General features: G+C 33.9%; 2 protein-coding genes across 2 annotated transcripts; both read right to left on the bottom strand.

Annotated features, from left to right (window-relative positions):
* Positions 1 to 1,064: 1,064 nt before the first annotated feature.
* LOC101203638 (uncharacterized protein At1g08160) lies at positions 1,065 to 2,304 on the bottom strand. The gene has a single exon (XM_004140217.3). It carries the CDS (start codon positions 2,188 to 2,190, stop codon positions 1,444 to 1,446), a length of 747 nt encoding a protein of 248 aa, XP_004140265.2. The 5' UTR covers positions 2,191 to 2,304; the 3' UTR covers positions 1,065 to 1,443.
* A 1,987-nt stretch (positions 2,305 to 4,291) lies between these two features.
* LOC101220506 (serine/threonine-protein kinase Nek5) lies at positions 4,292 to 10,443 on the bottom strand. Its single transcript, XM_011659289.2, has 14 exons — positions 9,811 to 10,443; positions 9,644 to 9,710; positions 9,479 to 9,544; positions 9,345 to 9,391; positions 9,200 to 9,245; positions 8,991 to 9,071; positions 8,859 to 8,901; positions 8,706 to 8,755; positions 7,789 to 7,870; positions 7,665 to 7,714; positions 7,408 to 7,481; positions 6,820 to 6,871; positions 6,082 to 6,726; positions 4,292 to 5,991 (listed from the first exon to the last, which is right to left on the bottom strand). Exons 1-14 carry the CDS (start codon positions 9,906 to 9,908, stop codon positions 4,474 to 4,476), a joined length of 2,919 nt encoding a protein of 972 aa, XP_011657591.1. The 5' UTR covers positions 9,909 to 10,443; the 3' UTR covers positions 4,292 to 4,473.
* Between the last annotated feature and the right edge of the window lie 2,451 nt (positions 10,444 to 12,894).

Here is a 12,894-nt window from a genome sequence, read left to right on the forward strand (position 1 = left end):
TGTCTGTGGCATAGAGATAGTGAATGTATGAAGCTAAGAGGACAAGACTAAGAAGAGAAATAACCGTGTGACTCAATTACTAAACGAACCTTTGATGTGGGAAACTCAACCTATCTTGCTTGATTTGAAGTTTGAAACTAGCCAGGCATGATTAGAGTGCAGCACATTCGGACCGAGGTGGGAGGAAATAATTTAAAGAGAGATATGAGAAGTTAATTAAAAAAACTAAATCAACAATCTCAACCCAAGCCTACAAGCGTACCTAAAAATAACCAACAACCAACTTCGTTTACTGAACATGCCTATCCTCCCTCTCATCTCTAAAACCTCATTACACATGCCCCACACTCCGATCCCTCATATCCTACTTCCATCTGCTCAGCTCACCTCTTAATCCAAAACAAACAAAGTTTTCAGTCAACAAGACATTCCACCAAGCTGACATTGTTGGTTTGGATGACTACTAATTTTCAGGCCTTACATTGGAGAACACTACTCAAACAAGAGAAGAATGAACCGAGGAGGATTATTGAGTCAATAGGAACCATTATCCCACTACTCATAAGGATCTTCAGAAGTAAGAATTTTGAATTTAAGCAACGACAAATAAGAGGTACTCACTGAATCAGTGGAAAACATTGTGAAAATTTTATTACTAGAGAATGGAACTAATTCCCAAAGAACATTTGAAACCGCTACAAAATTTCCTAGTCACTAATAACCTGCAAAGAAACCCCCTACTTTCATGAACTGATACGCATTGTAAATATGTAGAAAGTACACATTGCAGCCTAACTTCTGTAGCAGAAACTGTGAACAGAGCACTAATTGCCTCAATCAATGGATATACCTATGTACTTGTAAAATTTAACCCGACAACAAAATAAGCAACAAAATCAAGTTTTATGCAAGCACCTACAGGTATTATAGTACAACCATGACCCAATCAATTCAGAAACAATTAACTTGGGAGTGAACTAAAAGCAATAATATAATTGGATTAACAACCGTGGTATGAACTGAATTGCAATGAACTAATTGGAATATCATCAAGTGAAGAGAAGAAACAAAAAAAATGGTGTCCATATCCTGCCTGCATACACAAACATAAATTCTTAACTTCGTTACAGTTCCCTCAGTTCAGGATCCTAGATTGATACATCTCAATAAAAGAAGAAGAAACCATTTACCTTATTCCAAGAAAGAGGAGATAAGAAATCAACATCAGAATCAGATAGCAAAAATTGTATTATAAACTATACAACCTCCACTTAAAGACTAGTACTACAACTCACTCATAGCCTAAAAAATCCATGTACATTTACGCCTACATGAATTCCTCTTTTTTTTTTTTTTTTTTTTTTTTTTGTAAAATTAAATCCCTTTTAAACATGGGGTTAAGTGGTATTAAATCAAGAGCTAACTATAAAAGCAGAAAATCACTCATATGCCGACTCTGCAGGCTCTTGATTCACCTATCAACTTACCGGAACCGCTGCTATTCGACGACGAGAAGCTAACCGAGAGGTCCTCGCAAAGCACCCTAAGCAATCGCCTCCTGGTCCTCCACCAACCTGCTCGGAACCCAACACGAGCCGAAATCCCTACATTGAATTTGATGGTCCCTCGTCGGCGGTCATCATTAATTTTATTCAGAGAAGAAGCTTCGACGTAAGCAGAAAGAGCGGAGAAAGAAGCATTAACAACCGATTGAGTCTTCTTCTCCTGGGCGAATGGAGGGACTCGGGTGTCGGTAAGGAACTCGTTATTGTAAAAAAGGGTGGAATCGATAAAGTCGTAAGAAACGGTCATTTTCTTGTTAGGATTGAAGACGGAAAAACCAATGAACCAAGAGGCGGAGAGGGTCTTAGCAGCAGTGGAGAAGTTGGTAACTTGAAAAGAGTCGACACGAAACTCAGGGAGTTGGGGACGGAGAACAAGCCAGATAATGAAAAGAATAACAGCAGTGATGATGAAGACGACGATAATTCCAGCAATAAGGGCTCGAAGAAATGAGAGGCGAGCATTGTGATGGGTAGAATCGTAGGGGTTGGCGTATTGGGTAGGATAGGAATAAGGAGGAGCAGCGTAGGGATAAGCTTGAGCCTGAGGGTGAGAATTGGGGGGCGGAGGTGGTCGGCCGTTGGGGTAGGCAGGGTAGCCAGTGACGGGGCGGGAGGGGTCAGCCATGAGAGATCGGAGAGTGAAGAAAGAGGAAGAGAGGTTGAAGAAGAAGATGGAAAGTATAGGGTTCTTGGAAGGATGTTTCGGGGAATTCGGTGTGTAGGGAAATCTTAGTAATTAAGCCACCAATTTCCTGAATTTATATATAATAAAAAATAAAGGTGTCACGATGTTTCCTCTAAAGCATAGTTATTATCAAATTTTAAATAACATATCACAATATCTACAAAATATTAATATCCATTCAATTTTCTCGTTTTTTTAAAGAAAATTGTTTTAATTAGTTTATAATATTTTAATCAATCAATTTTATGAAGTAATATAATATTGAAGATTTTTAAAAATAACAAAATCCCATCTATTTCTTTTCTTTCTTTTTATCTACCATCTCCTTAATCCAGATTTGGATATCCAAAAATATACTTTTTAATTTTGTTTTCAACTTGTACGTCATCTTGATTCTATTTTTTGTTTGGATGAGTGCACATTGAAATAGAAAAGTTTGTGTTAGCATTGAGAAATTCACAAAATCGACCTATCGAAATCAACCACTGCGAGTGCGAATCATTGAACAAGCCTCATCATAGAAAAGAAACCACCTGAGCCGACATTACAAGAGTCTCGATCTCCGAGAATAAGGGAGACAATTCAAATGGACCTCATTCCCACACTAAGTGTAGAAGAAGATACATTTTAGCTACAAGTAGAATATTTAAATTATATATTATTGCATATGCATTAATTTAATATTCTTATTTTGAAATTTGCAACAAAAAAAAACTTGTATGTTTTATACATACTAAGTTTTGATGACGAGTAACCATCATCGTTTATTCAATCACAACAACTCTCTCTTGACCATTGACTCGGCCACATGGGTGAACTCATGCATGTTAACATCCACGTAATATATTATTTTTCCAATTTGAGGGAAAGACTCTCCGTTTTTTTTATTAAGAATTTTTTAAAAAAGTTTATTATCAACTAAATATAGTTTTTAATTTTTAATACTAAACAATCCTTTCTATTATATTTTTATTTAGAAAGGGAAATCACTGTAAACTTATCAATAATATTTAATGTTCAAATATATAATTAAAAATAGAATAATTGTAAAGTATATAATTAAAAAATATCACATACAGTAAAGTATACAAGTGATGGACTTGTATGGAAAAGTATCTTATAGACATTGTAAACTATTTAATTTTAAAAAAATATTATTATATAAACTAATATTTTAAATTTGATTTCTATATTTTTAATGATTTAAAATTTAAAAATTAAATACTGGATATGTATTATTTATTAATTACAAAAATTATTTATTTATTCATTCATTTGAGATGAGGCAATAAGGTGAGAATAGGTTTATATGAACGAGGAATATAATCTTTCCTATATAGTTTACATGTGCATCACATTTTCATCTCCTTGTTACTCGTTCAAACTTGTGTCATTACATTCAAATTCGAGAACTTGAAGATTTAATCTCATTAACATTCGGTTAGTGTACTAAAAGACAAATTATTAACACTCATAATTAAGATTTAAATTCTTGCTCTATGTTGTGCTATTTTCCATATCTAAACCGACAAAAAAGAAGATATTATTGTAGAAGGAATGAAAGATGAATACAATTTTGGATTCGGTTCTAGTTGAGAGATTTAAACTGCTCCATAACTCATTAACTGAATTGCCAATATAAATTTGGAGATTATGTTGTGCTCTTTTTTATCATCCTCCTCACATATTATTGTTAACCAATGTTAATATAACGAACAATTAATGAAAGCAGTACTCATCTCCATATATATTGATGTGATTGTAATCAAATTATATAGATTAATCAATTATGCATGAATATCAAAGAAGAAGATTCTAAACAACCAAGGTATTGTTTGGTAATCATTTTTCTTTGGAAAATAAATTCAATACACATCATTTACACCTCCAAATATCTTCACTTGCTATCTAATTTACCAATTCACGAATACTTATATATTCATCCAGCGTTGAACTACTTGAAACTTTGCTTTATTTCCTTGATTTGTGAAAATATTTTTGGCTCCAACACTTGATTCTATAATATTAACAAAACGACTACTGTCACTTGAAAAGAATTGCACGTTTATTAATCTGTATTGTCACTATGTACAACATGAGATTGCATTAAAGAAACTACAGATAAGGCAAAAGAAAAAAAAATGGACACTGGTCTAGAATACAAATAGCACTCCCGATTCCCCAAATAATTAAGTTTGAAATCAGAAAAAACTGAATGAAGATTCATGAACTCCTGGCATTGTCTTCGATCATCATTCCTTTGAGACTCCTTGCTAGCCAGATTGCTGTCTCTCTTGGAGAGACCTTGTCTTTCCCAAATGGCTTCAGAACAACTGCTAGTTCTTCCAATCTATTATGTTGTAGTAACTCTGCAGATAATTCTAGCAGCCCTTCAAGTGCCTCAGCCCTTTGCCTAAAAGATTTCACATCCAATGTTTCCTTTGCTGGCACTTCCTCTTCAACCACAGGAGTGACGGGTTTTGTATGCTCAGTTGAATCAGAGTTTGTCGTTGGCAACATCGGAGGGTTTGCACCAGTCGATTCTTTGATAGCCGAGTGCTCAGAAGTATTTGGCTTCGAACACAGGGCATCAGAGCAACTACTGGACTTGAGAGTCAAAGGTGTGGTGGTGGTTCCATTCTTCAACTCTAGTTCATCCTTCACCACAGTAACTAACTTACCCACGTCAACATTCTGAACACCCACCTCCAAGTTTTCTGTTACTGGCTGCTCACTTCCAACTCGGAAACTACTATGTCGTATGACATGTATCACATCATCAAAAGCTGCAGGAAGATGGCTACCGGCCAGCTTCTCAGCTGAGGAAGTGTGCAAAGTGGTTACTTTATCTGGTAGCAAACACTTGTGGGTTGATGAACTTGGAGAAGCTACCAAGGGTGTAGCAGGTTCTGCAACGGAGGATAGAAGTTCCCTTACCGTGAATTTGTCATCCCCATGCGAAGAGATTGTAATTTGCTCTGATACCATATTGGATCCATTGGTTGGCATGCTTATGGGTATATCGTCTTTAAAGATAAATCTTCCTTCAGATCTCAGTGGATGATCGAGTTCCACACTGGGACTCTCTTTCTTAATACCAGCCTCAGTATTGTGAAGATTAACATTGTCGCTGGAGGTTTCAAAGGAGCATTTTGTTGTTGATTTGTCATAAACTCCGTGGTTTCCCTTGTCCTCTAATAGGTTATGTTCGGAGATCTCATACTGCAAAGAAGGTGAGCAGACAGGAGGATGTATTTCTTCAATTTCATCATGTTCAATATTTTGATGGTCAAAAACTGGCTCGGCTATATCAGCAAATGGAGTTGCTGCATCATCACAAATTTCAAATCCCTGAATCGACACCGAAGATGAAACAGAATTACTACTGTCAGTTTGCATTCCTTTAGAACAATGTTCTGAAGAGGTATGTTGTGTCTCTTTTGTTAACTCCACAGACACGACATGATCTTGGTGGCTACTGTGCACTTTATGACAAGTCCTCTCCTCTGGAAGTGTTTCCTTTTGACGAATCCTTTCTGTGGAACTTACTGCATCTGGAACATCTTGCTGCCCAACTTGCCTCGTCCGTACCGGAAATGAAGGTCGTCTAAGCAAACTAGGAGGGGTTTTTTGTCTTGACTTGGAAGAAACTCCATCTTCCACTGGTTTCACCGGGCGACAAAGAGGGGGAGAACTGTCGTGTCTCGGTCTAGTCTTTGGTGTGGGATCAACCACAGGTAGCTATATAACAAGAAAACATCAAATATTAATGACTCCTAAACCAAACAGAAATAAACTTGGATAAATGAAGCTTAGTTGTTCTACGTCTACCTGATGCTTTGGAGTAGATACAGCTTGGTTTCTTCTTGAGGATTCAATATTTGCCTTTGTAGACACAGTGATAGGTGTATCTGGACTAGACTTAGAACCAGGCACTGCCATGGGAGGTTTGATGACTTTAGGTGGCACGTCAGCAAATGCTTTTTGGTTTGATGCAACTCCAGACTTCGCACGGTTGCCTCGAACTGGTGAATAATTTTCCCTAGCTTTTCCTTCCTTCAAAGCTAACATTATATTTCGAATGGTCTTTGGTCGTCTTGATTCGGAATTAGATTGGTCTTCTTGAGAAGGCTTGGGATGCATTGGATCATTCACTTTTAGAGAGCATACATTATGAGTTTGTTCTTCACAAGGAAGGAGGGGCTCAGATCCCTCATGATCATCAACAGATGCCATATCACTATCGGTGACTTTTTCATCACAGTTTGCTGTCATCGCTGGAGTATTTTTGTCACTCGAGAACAAACTGTCCCTATCACTGTTTGAACTGTTACTGTTTTGACTCTCTGCCATACTCCTCCGAGAATCACGCGTCAACCTAGGCTTATCTGGCGAAAAATCTACATTAGGACTAATGGAAGGACGGTATTGTTCAACATAAGGTTGCAGATACGGGTGCTTTAAAAGCTCAGAAGCCTGACCAATTGAGAAATAAAAATAGATAACGTCAAATCCTGCTGGTAGAAAAATCTTAAAGTCTGTACAATGTAAATACGAGGAAAAGCTAACATTTGGTCTATGCTCTGGATTCTTTCGTAACATGCCCTTAATAAGTGTTTTCCTGCATGTAGAAAAGAGTAAGGGTTTCAAAATTAGACTGCACAAGAAATCAAGAATTAAGTCGTCTCAATTTACGAAGTTAGTTCTTCAAGCATATTATCTCTTCGTTAAGAAAATACATATGCTGGCTATAACGTGCAGCTAAGGTCATAAATGCACAATAATAAATGAAACTTTCGAAAATCTAAAACAGAAAACCCTATCCACTTGTCAATAAAAGTTGTTCACAATGTGGAAAATAAGAAACCTGAAGTGAAATTGATTAATGAATCAGGTTCTTCAAAAACTAAAGAACGCAAGCAAAAACAAACTGTAAAAAAACGAAAGAAAGAAAGAAAGTTTGGTAATCAGATCTTTAATTTTGATGAGGACTCTTTTTGTGAGTTCGCCTACTTGTATACCTTTGTAAATTATATCATCCTTTTCAATGGCAGCTTGGTTTGCTTAACAAAATAAATAAATTCTAGGGATATTTGATTTTTCACAACATCATATCATAATGCAATAAACTTGATTGACCTGTAATTTTAGACTTACAAGGATGGAGAATAGCAGGATGGCAAGGGACCAATGGATGAGCGATTAATTTTGCTAATGAGTCCTGCCATATCCTGAAAACAGTTATCCAATGTCAAATTAATCATTTGTAAAGAAGAAGATCAATGCCTGTAGTTTAAGCATCATATGCACAAATGAGACTTTAAAGCCAGGCAAGTTTTGGAGGATGCATAAAAGCTATGACATCCCTCAAACCAAAATTTAGATATAATTAGTGAAAATGCACTGATTCTTACAAAAGCTTTAAATGCTGGGCGATGTGCGGCCATCTCATACATACAACAACCTAATGAAAAAATAACAGCTTAGTGATGGAAAATTGAAGCCAAAGGTAGTTTAGTGTGATTGCAGAATGCTTACCAAGAGACCAAATGTCAGATTTGAAGCCATAAGGAATATCAGCTAGAAGTTCAGGACACATGTAATTGGGAGTTCCAACCACCTAATCACAAATGCACACAATATAACCATTATCTTCAGTCACACACAGGAACTTCTATTTTCACTGTTTAATTTCATTGACAAATGAGAATAGTAGTTTCTGATCTCTACGGTCCAGTATTAAAATTTGTTAGCATAAAAAAGGATTACAGAAATAGCATCCCCAATATGAAATAGAACTAATTTTATAGAATAAAGGCCTAAGTATCTTCATCTCTCTACAAATGGAGGCTATGGCCACTTGGCAAACCTTCAATCTGATCTGATAGATAAAGGTCTAATCAATGTTATATGCAGCATAAATAAGACATAATCCGCAAACATATTACTCCAAGTTACTATCCTTCAACTGTTTTTTTTTTTTTTTAAATGAGTGATCAATCAAAATTGTACAAGTCCAACGACCATAAAATATTGGAGGGAAGTTACAAATCAAACAAGAAAAATAATCAGCTAATGTATTGTTCTCATTAATATCCACCATCTGTTAGCTGCAAAAGGTGATTAGCCAAATATGATTGATGAAAACCCAATTGACTAAAATATAGGAACTAGAACAGTGAAATGTAAGTTCAGTGAAGGAATTAAAAGCTAAATTATATTTTCTTTAAGCATCAAAACAATAGTCCTATATAACAAGTCAAAACCTTAATCTTCAACATACATATCAGCATCAATTTTATAAACAGAGTCCAAACAGAAACAGGAAAATAATAATGTTAACATCAGCCAACTGCTAACATAACAGAAAAAAGGACACTATCAAACAACAAAATCCTCCCATTTCAGAGAAATGTGAATCAGAATACAATGCAGTTCAAGTGTAGGGGCCATACTGAAGAAGCCAAGTCGTCTGCTTTCAATGTCTTGGCAAGTCCAAAATCCCCTACATTAAGGTAATGCAATAGCAAGCCAAGTCACCATGACAATTCAAAAGTAAGTACTAACGTAATTAGAAATTTAGGACTGAAGAAAGTTGTACAACTTACCAAGACGGACATCCTTATCCTTAGTGAGAAAGATGTTGGAACACTGCAAAGCAAAGTTGACACGAGCCTTAGAAGCTAAAATTAGTACAAGCATTACACAATTACAATATCTTCGAACAGCGAAATGCATACTTTAAGATCGCGATGCAGAACAAAGTTTGAATGCAGGTACTCAACCGCCAATAGAAGCTGTGTAAACCACTTGCAGAGTTTCTGGTCAACAATAAAACATAAGCACCCAACTACCAAGTTTTACTATTTTCATCATATTATCAATAATCAATTGTTCAAAAGAAAGAAGAAAAAAGCAGTGAGAATAAGAATAGACAAAATGAAAGCACCTCTTCAGGAAAGTGCATCCCGTTTGACTTTTTCATCAGCTCTGCCCTGTTATAGAAGACAAGTTATAAAATAAAAATGATTCAAACTCCACTTTCTGCTTCTTAATCATTGATCGGGAAAGTCTCCAAAGAGAAATTAACTCACATATCTCCACCTTCACAATATCCGGTAACAATACAAACATAACACCCCTGCATTTGGAGATCAAAAACTATCAACAATTTTGGAGAAGGCTTAGCATCATGAAGTGAAAGAAGATTGAAGAAACGAATACTGACCTTCTCAACCCAAGCTTCTTTAAATTCAACAATATAAGGATGTTGAACTCGGGCTATCAAAGCCATCTGCCATTAAACCAGGAAATGGAAAAAGAAATATAAAGTTTTTAACTCATTATTCAAATTGGGAAAACGAAACGAGATGAAGTAGAATGTTAATCAAACCTCTTGATGAGCAGATCTTCGACATCGCTCGGTCTGGCGAGCGAGCCTGATCTTCTTCAAAACGTATCTGAAGATCCCAAATGAACGAATCAATCAATGTGAAATCAAAATATCAACAGAACAAAAAGTAAAGAAGAAGAAGAAGAAGAAGAAGAAGAGAAACACACTTCTTCTTTTCGGATTTGTGATTGACAAGAATAGCGGCTCCAAAAGCCCCGCGACCGATCTGCTCCATGATCTCATACTGATCCATACGAGATTCCATCCCACTTTAATTTTCTCGATTTGGGTTAATGAATTAACACTTCCAACAAAAACCCAACTCGAAATCAGTCGAAACCCAAAGTTTGAACAAGTTCATTCCACTACTAACCACTCCATTGGTGAAAACTGAAGCGGTTTTCAAAAAAAAAAAAGAAAAAGAAAAGAGAACTGGGAAGTTAAGATCGAAGAGTGTGAGCAGTTAAGGGAAATCAAAAGGCAATCTCCAAAAAAGAGAAAGAAATGATTCAAGGATTAAACATTCTGGGATCTTGCTTTCCCCGCCAAACCCAAATGGGATTTGTGTATGACAAGTCCTTTTTTCCCCCACGATCCACCTCCCATCACAACCAAAAGTTGTAATTTTTTCATTACCCCAAAAAAAGAAATTTTTGAACAAAAATACACAAATCCCTTCTTGTACTTTTTCTTCTAGTTATTATTTCAAGCGAGCCACGCTCCTTTCTCTTTTCTTTTTCTCTCTTTGATTATTTTAGGATGTAGTGTACCTCAGTCGTCAGTCCCCACATGACATGAACAATCCTTCACTTACTAATTTTTAGTTAAAAGATCAAACTACTTTTAGCCCTACCACAAACTTGACACAAAAGTCATAGGTAATAACCTCCAAAATCCCAACTCTACAAAATAGGATTTTCCATCCCTCTCACCAACTTTCAAATCACATTCTATAAACTTAACTTTAACAGTTTGAAAGAGTTTTGATTCACTTGTTTCTTACTTCATTATTCACGTCAACTTTCAAAATAACTCAAATATTGTCCAACAATGGTTAATCACACTCATCCATAATCTTTACTTGTTTGTTTATATCCATCCATATGAATGTTAAAAGGGAAATTGGATGTGGGGACTTTGTGTTTAGGGTTTAGTGGATATTTTTCTTTGAACTAAATTGGTATTTTGATAATGCATTCTTCCTTCGCCGACACTGCTTTACTAATTCTTTTTCTTATACTCAATTTTATTTGAATAATATCTTTCATTGATTTAATTCAACTAAAAACTTCATCTTTTTTACTTCATCACTCAAAGTTTACTTATTTCTTGTTAATTTTAAGCTGAATTTTACAAGTTTACGTATCTATTTGATTAATGAATTTTGAAATTTGTTAAATGTATCTTTCAACTTTCACTTCAAAATCATTACATCATTTAAAATTTAGTTGACCAAATAGATATATATACTTAAACCATTATTGATTTTTTTTTTTTACCTGACAATATTGTATGTGTAGAAATATGAACTAGTAAATTTCGAATGAATTAATATCTTATTAATTGAATTACGTTCAAAATAGAAAAAAATATATAGACACTACTATGTAAATTAATAACCTAAAATCTAAACTTTTTACAACTCAATACCAAAAATAGTTCAATATACCAAAAATAGTTCAATATAGCAATTGTAGAATCAAGGAATTTGAACCTTTTATTTTGGTAATGTAAAATTACGTCAATTGCCATCTGGTTAAGTTCACTCTAACAAATTACTTATATAAAAAGATGAAAAATCATATTAAAATTTTCTCTATCCTTATAAAAATTTTGAATTGAATTACTAGAATTTGAAGAGTAATTATAATAAACACCATTTTAAAAAAATTACAAATATAGTAAAATTTATCTATAATAGAATCTTATGGTGTATCAGCCCTAAACTAACGTGTGGTTTATTAGTGATAGACTTTAACAGATTTTACTATTTGTAAATTTTTAAAAATATTATTAGATAATTAATTATTTTAAATATAATTACTATATTTATACCTACCACTAGATCTCAACCAATTTTTATCATAAATGAAAGTTGATATAACATTGAAATACTTAATTAAAACTCTTTCGAATATATTAACCGGCGTGGACCGTTTATGTTAAATTAATTTAATTGAAGCGACGTCAATATTAAAAATGTATAATTAAATTGAATTGACGTAGAAAGTAAATAAATGCATGACTTTACCCTAAGTTTTTTCTTTATTCTTTCTAAAAGATCAATTCTCGTCCTCGATCAATTTAGTGTAGGTTTAGAGATAAAAGTGTTTTTAAGAGTGGTTTTATGTATATGATGATGTAATAATGTAAGTTTCAAAAGAAAGGAGAAAGAGGAAAATGTAGGCTAACCACTAAGAAGCCTTTTGATTGTTTCTAAAGCTAAATATGGAAATTTCTGACATTTCTACTTATTTCTGGAAGCATTATTCATTTCTGTAACTTGTAAAGATGGTTGAATTCTTAAAATAAATATATATAATTTAATTTCAACTCTAATTTTTATTTTGATTTCATTTGTTTTAATTAAAAGGAACTTTTTATTCTCTAATGAAGTAATATGTTCCAAAATTGAAAAATAAAATGATTTTTTTAATATTAGGGTTTTTAAGAACATTGGTTTAAAGTAAGATATATAATCAAAAACCGAAAAGAAAATTAATGCATGTTACCTTAAAAATATATATATATAAGTCTTATATTAGACTCAAACCATATATGTAATAACAAAATAAAAAAGATAACGTGTTTAATATGCAACATATTGTATACGTCCAAGTCTACTTGTTTTATTTCATGGTCACGTACATATACATAGTAGAATTAAACTACATAAAACCTAATATTCAAGAGTATGACAATAATTCAAGTGATATAAAAAGTATAAATATACATTTTAGAGTGAACATAGGCGAAATTAAAACCTAAATCATGATGCTCACTTCTATATATATATATTTATTATAAGATTGAATTCTTTTAACTCTATATGTAGTCGTTCTTAAAAGAAAAGTAGACGTGTAACTAGAATCGTATAGGTTAATTAAATTGAAATTGAAATATAACGTACACAACCAAATTAAATAAACGAGAGTAGGAAGAGAAATTAAGGGAATTAAGAAGAAGACGTAATAAAGAAGTCAATATAAATAGGTTGGAAAAGTTGGAAGGAGTTTAGATGTTAATTTATT

Source organism: Cucumis sativus, chromosome 6, assembly GCF_000004075.3.
Source record: "Cucumis sativus cultivar 9930 chromosome 6, Cucumber_9930_V3, whole genome shotgun sequence".
Classification (NCBI taxonomy): domain Eukaryota; kingdom Viridiplantae; phylum Streptophyta; class Magnoliopsida; order Cucurbitales; family Cucurbitaceae; genus Cucumis; species Cucumis sativus.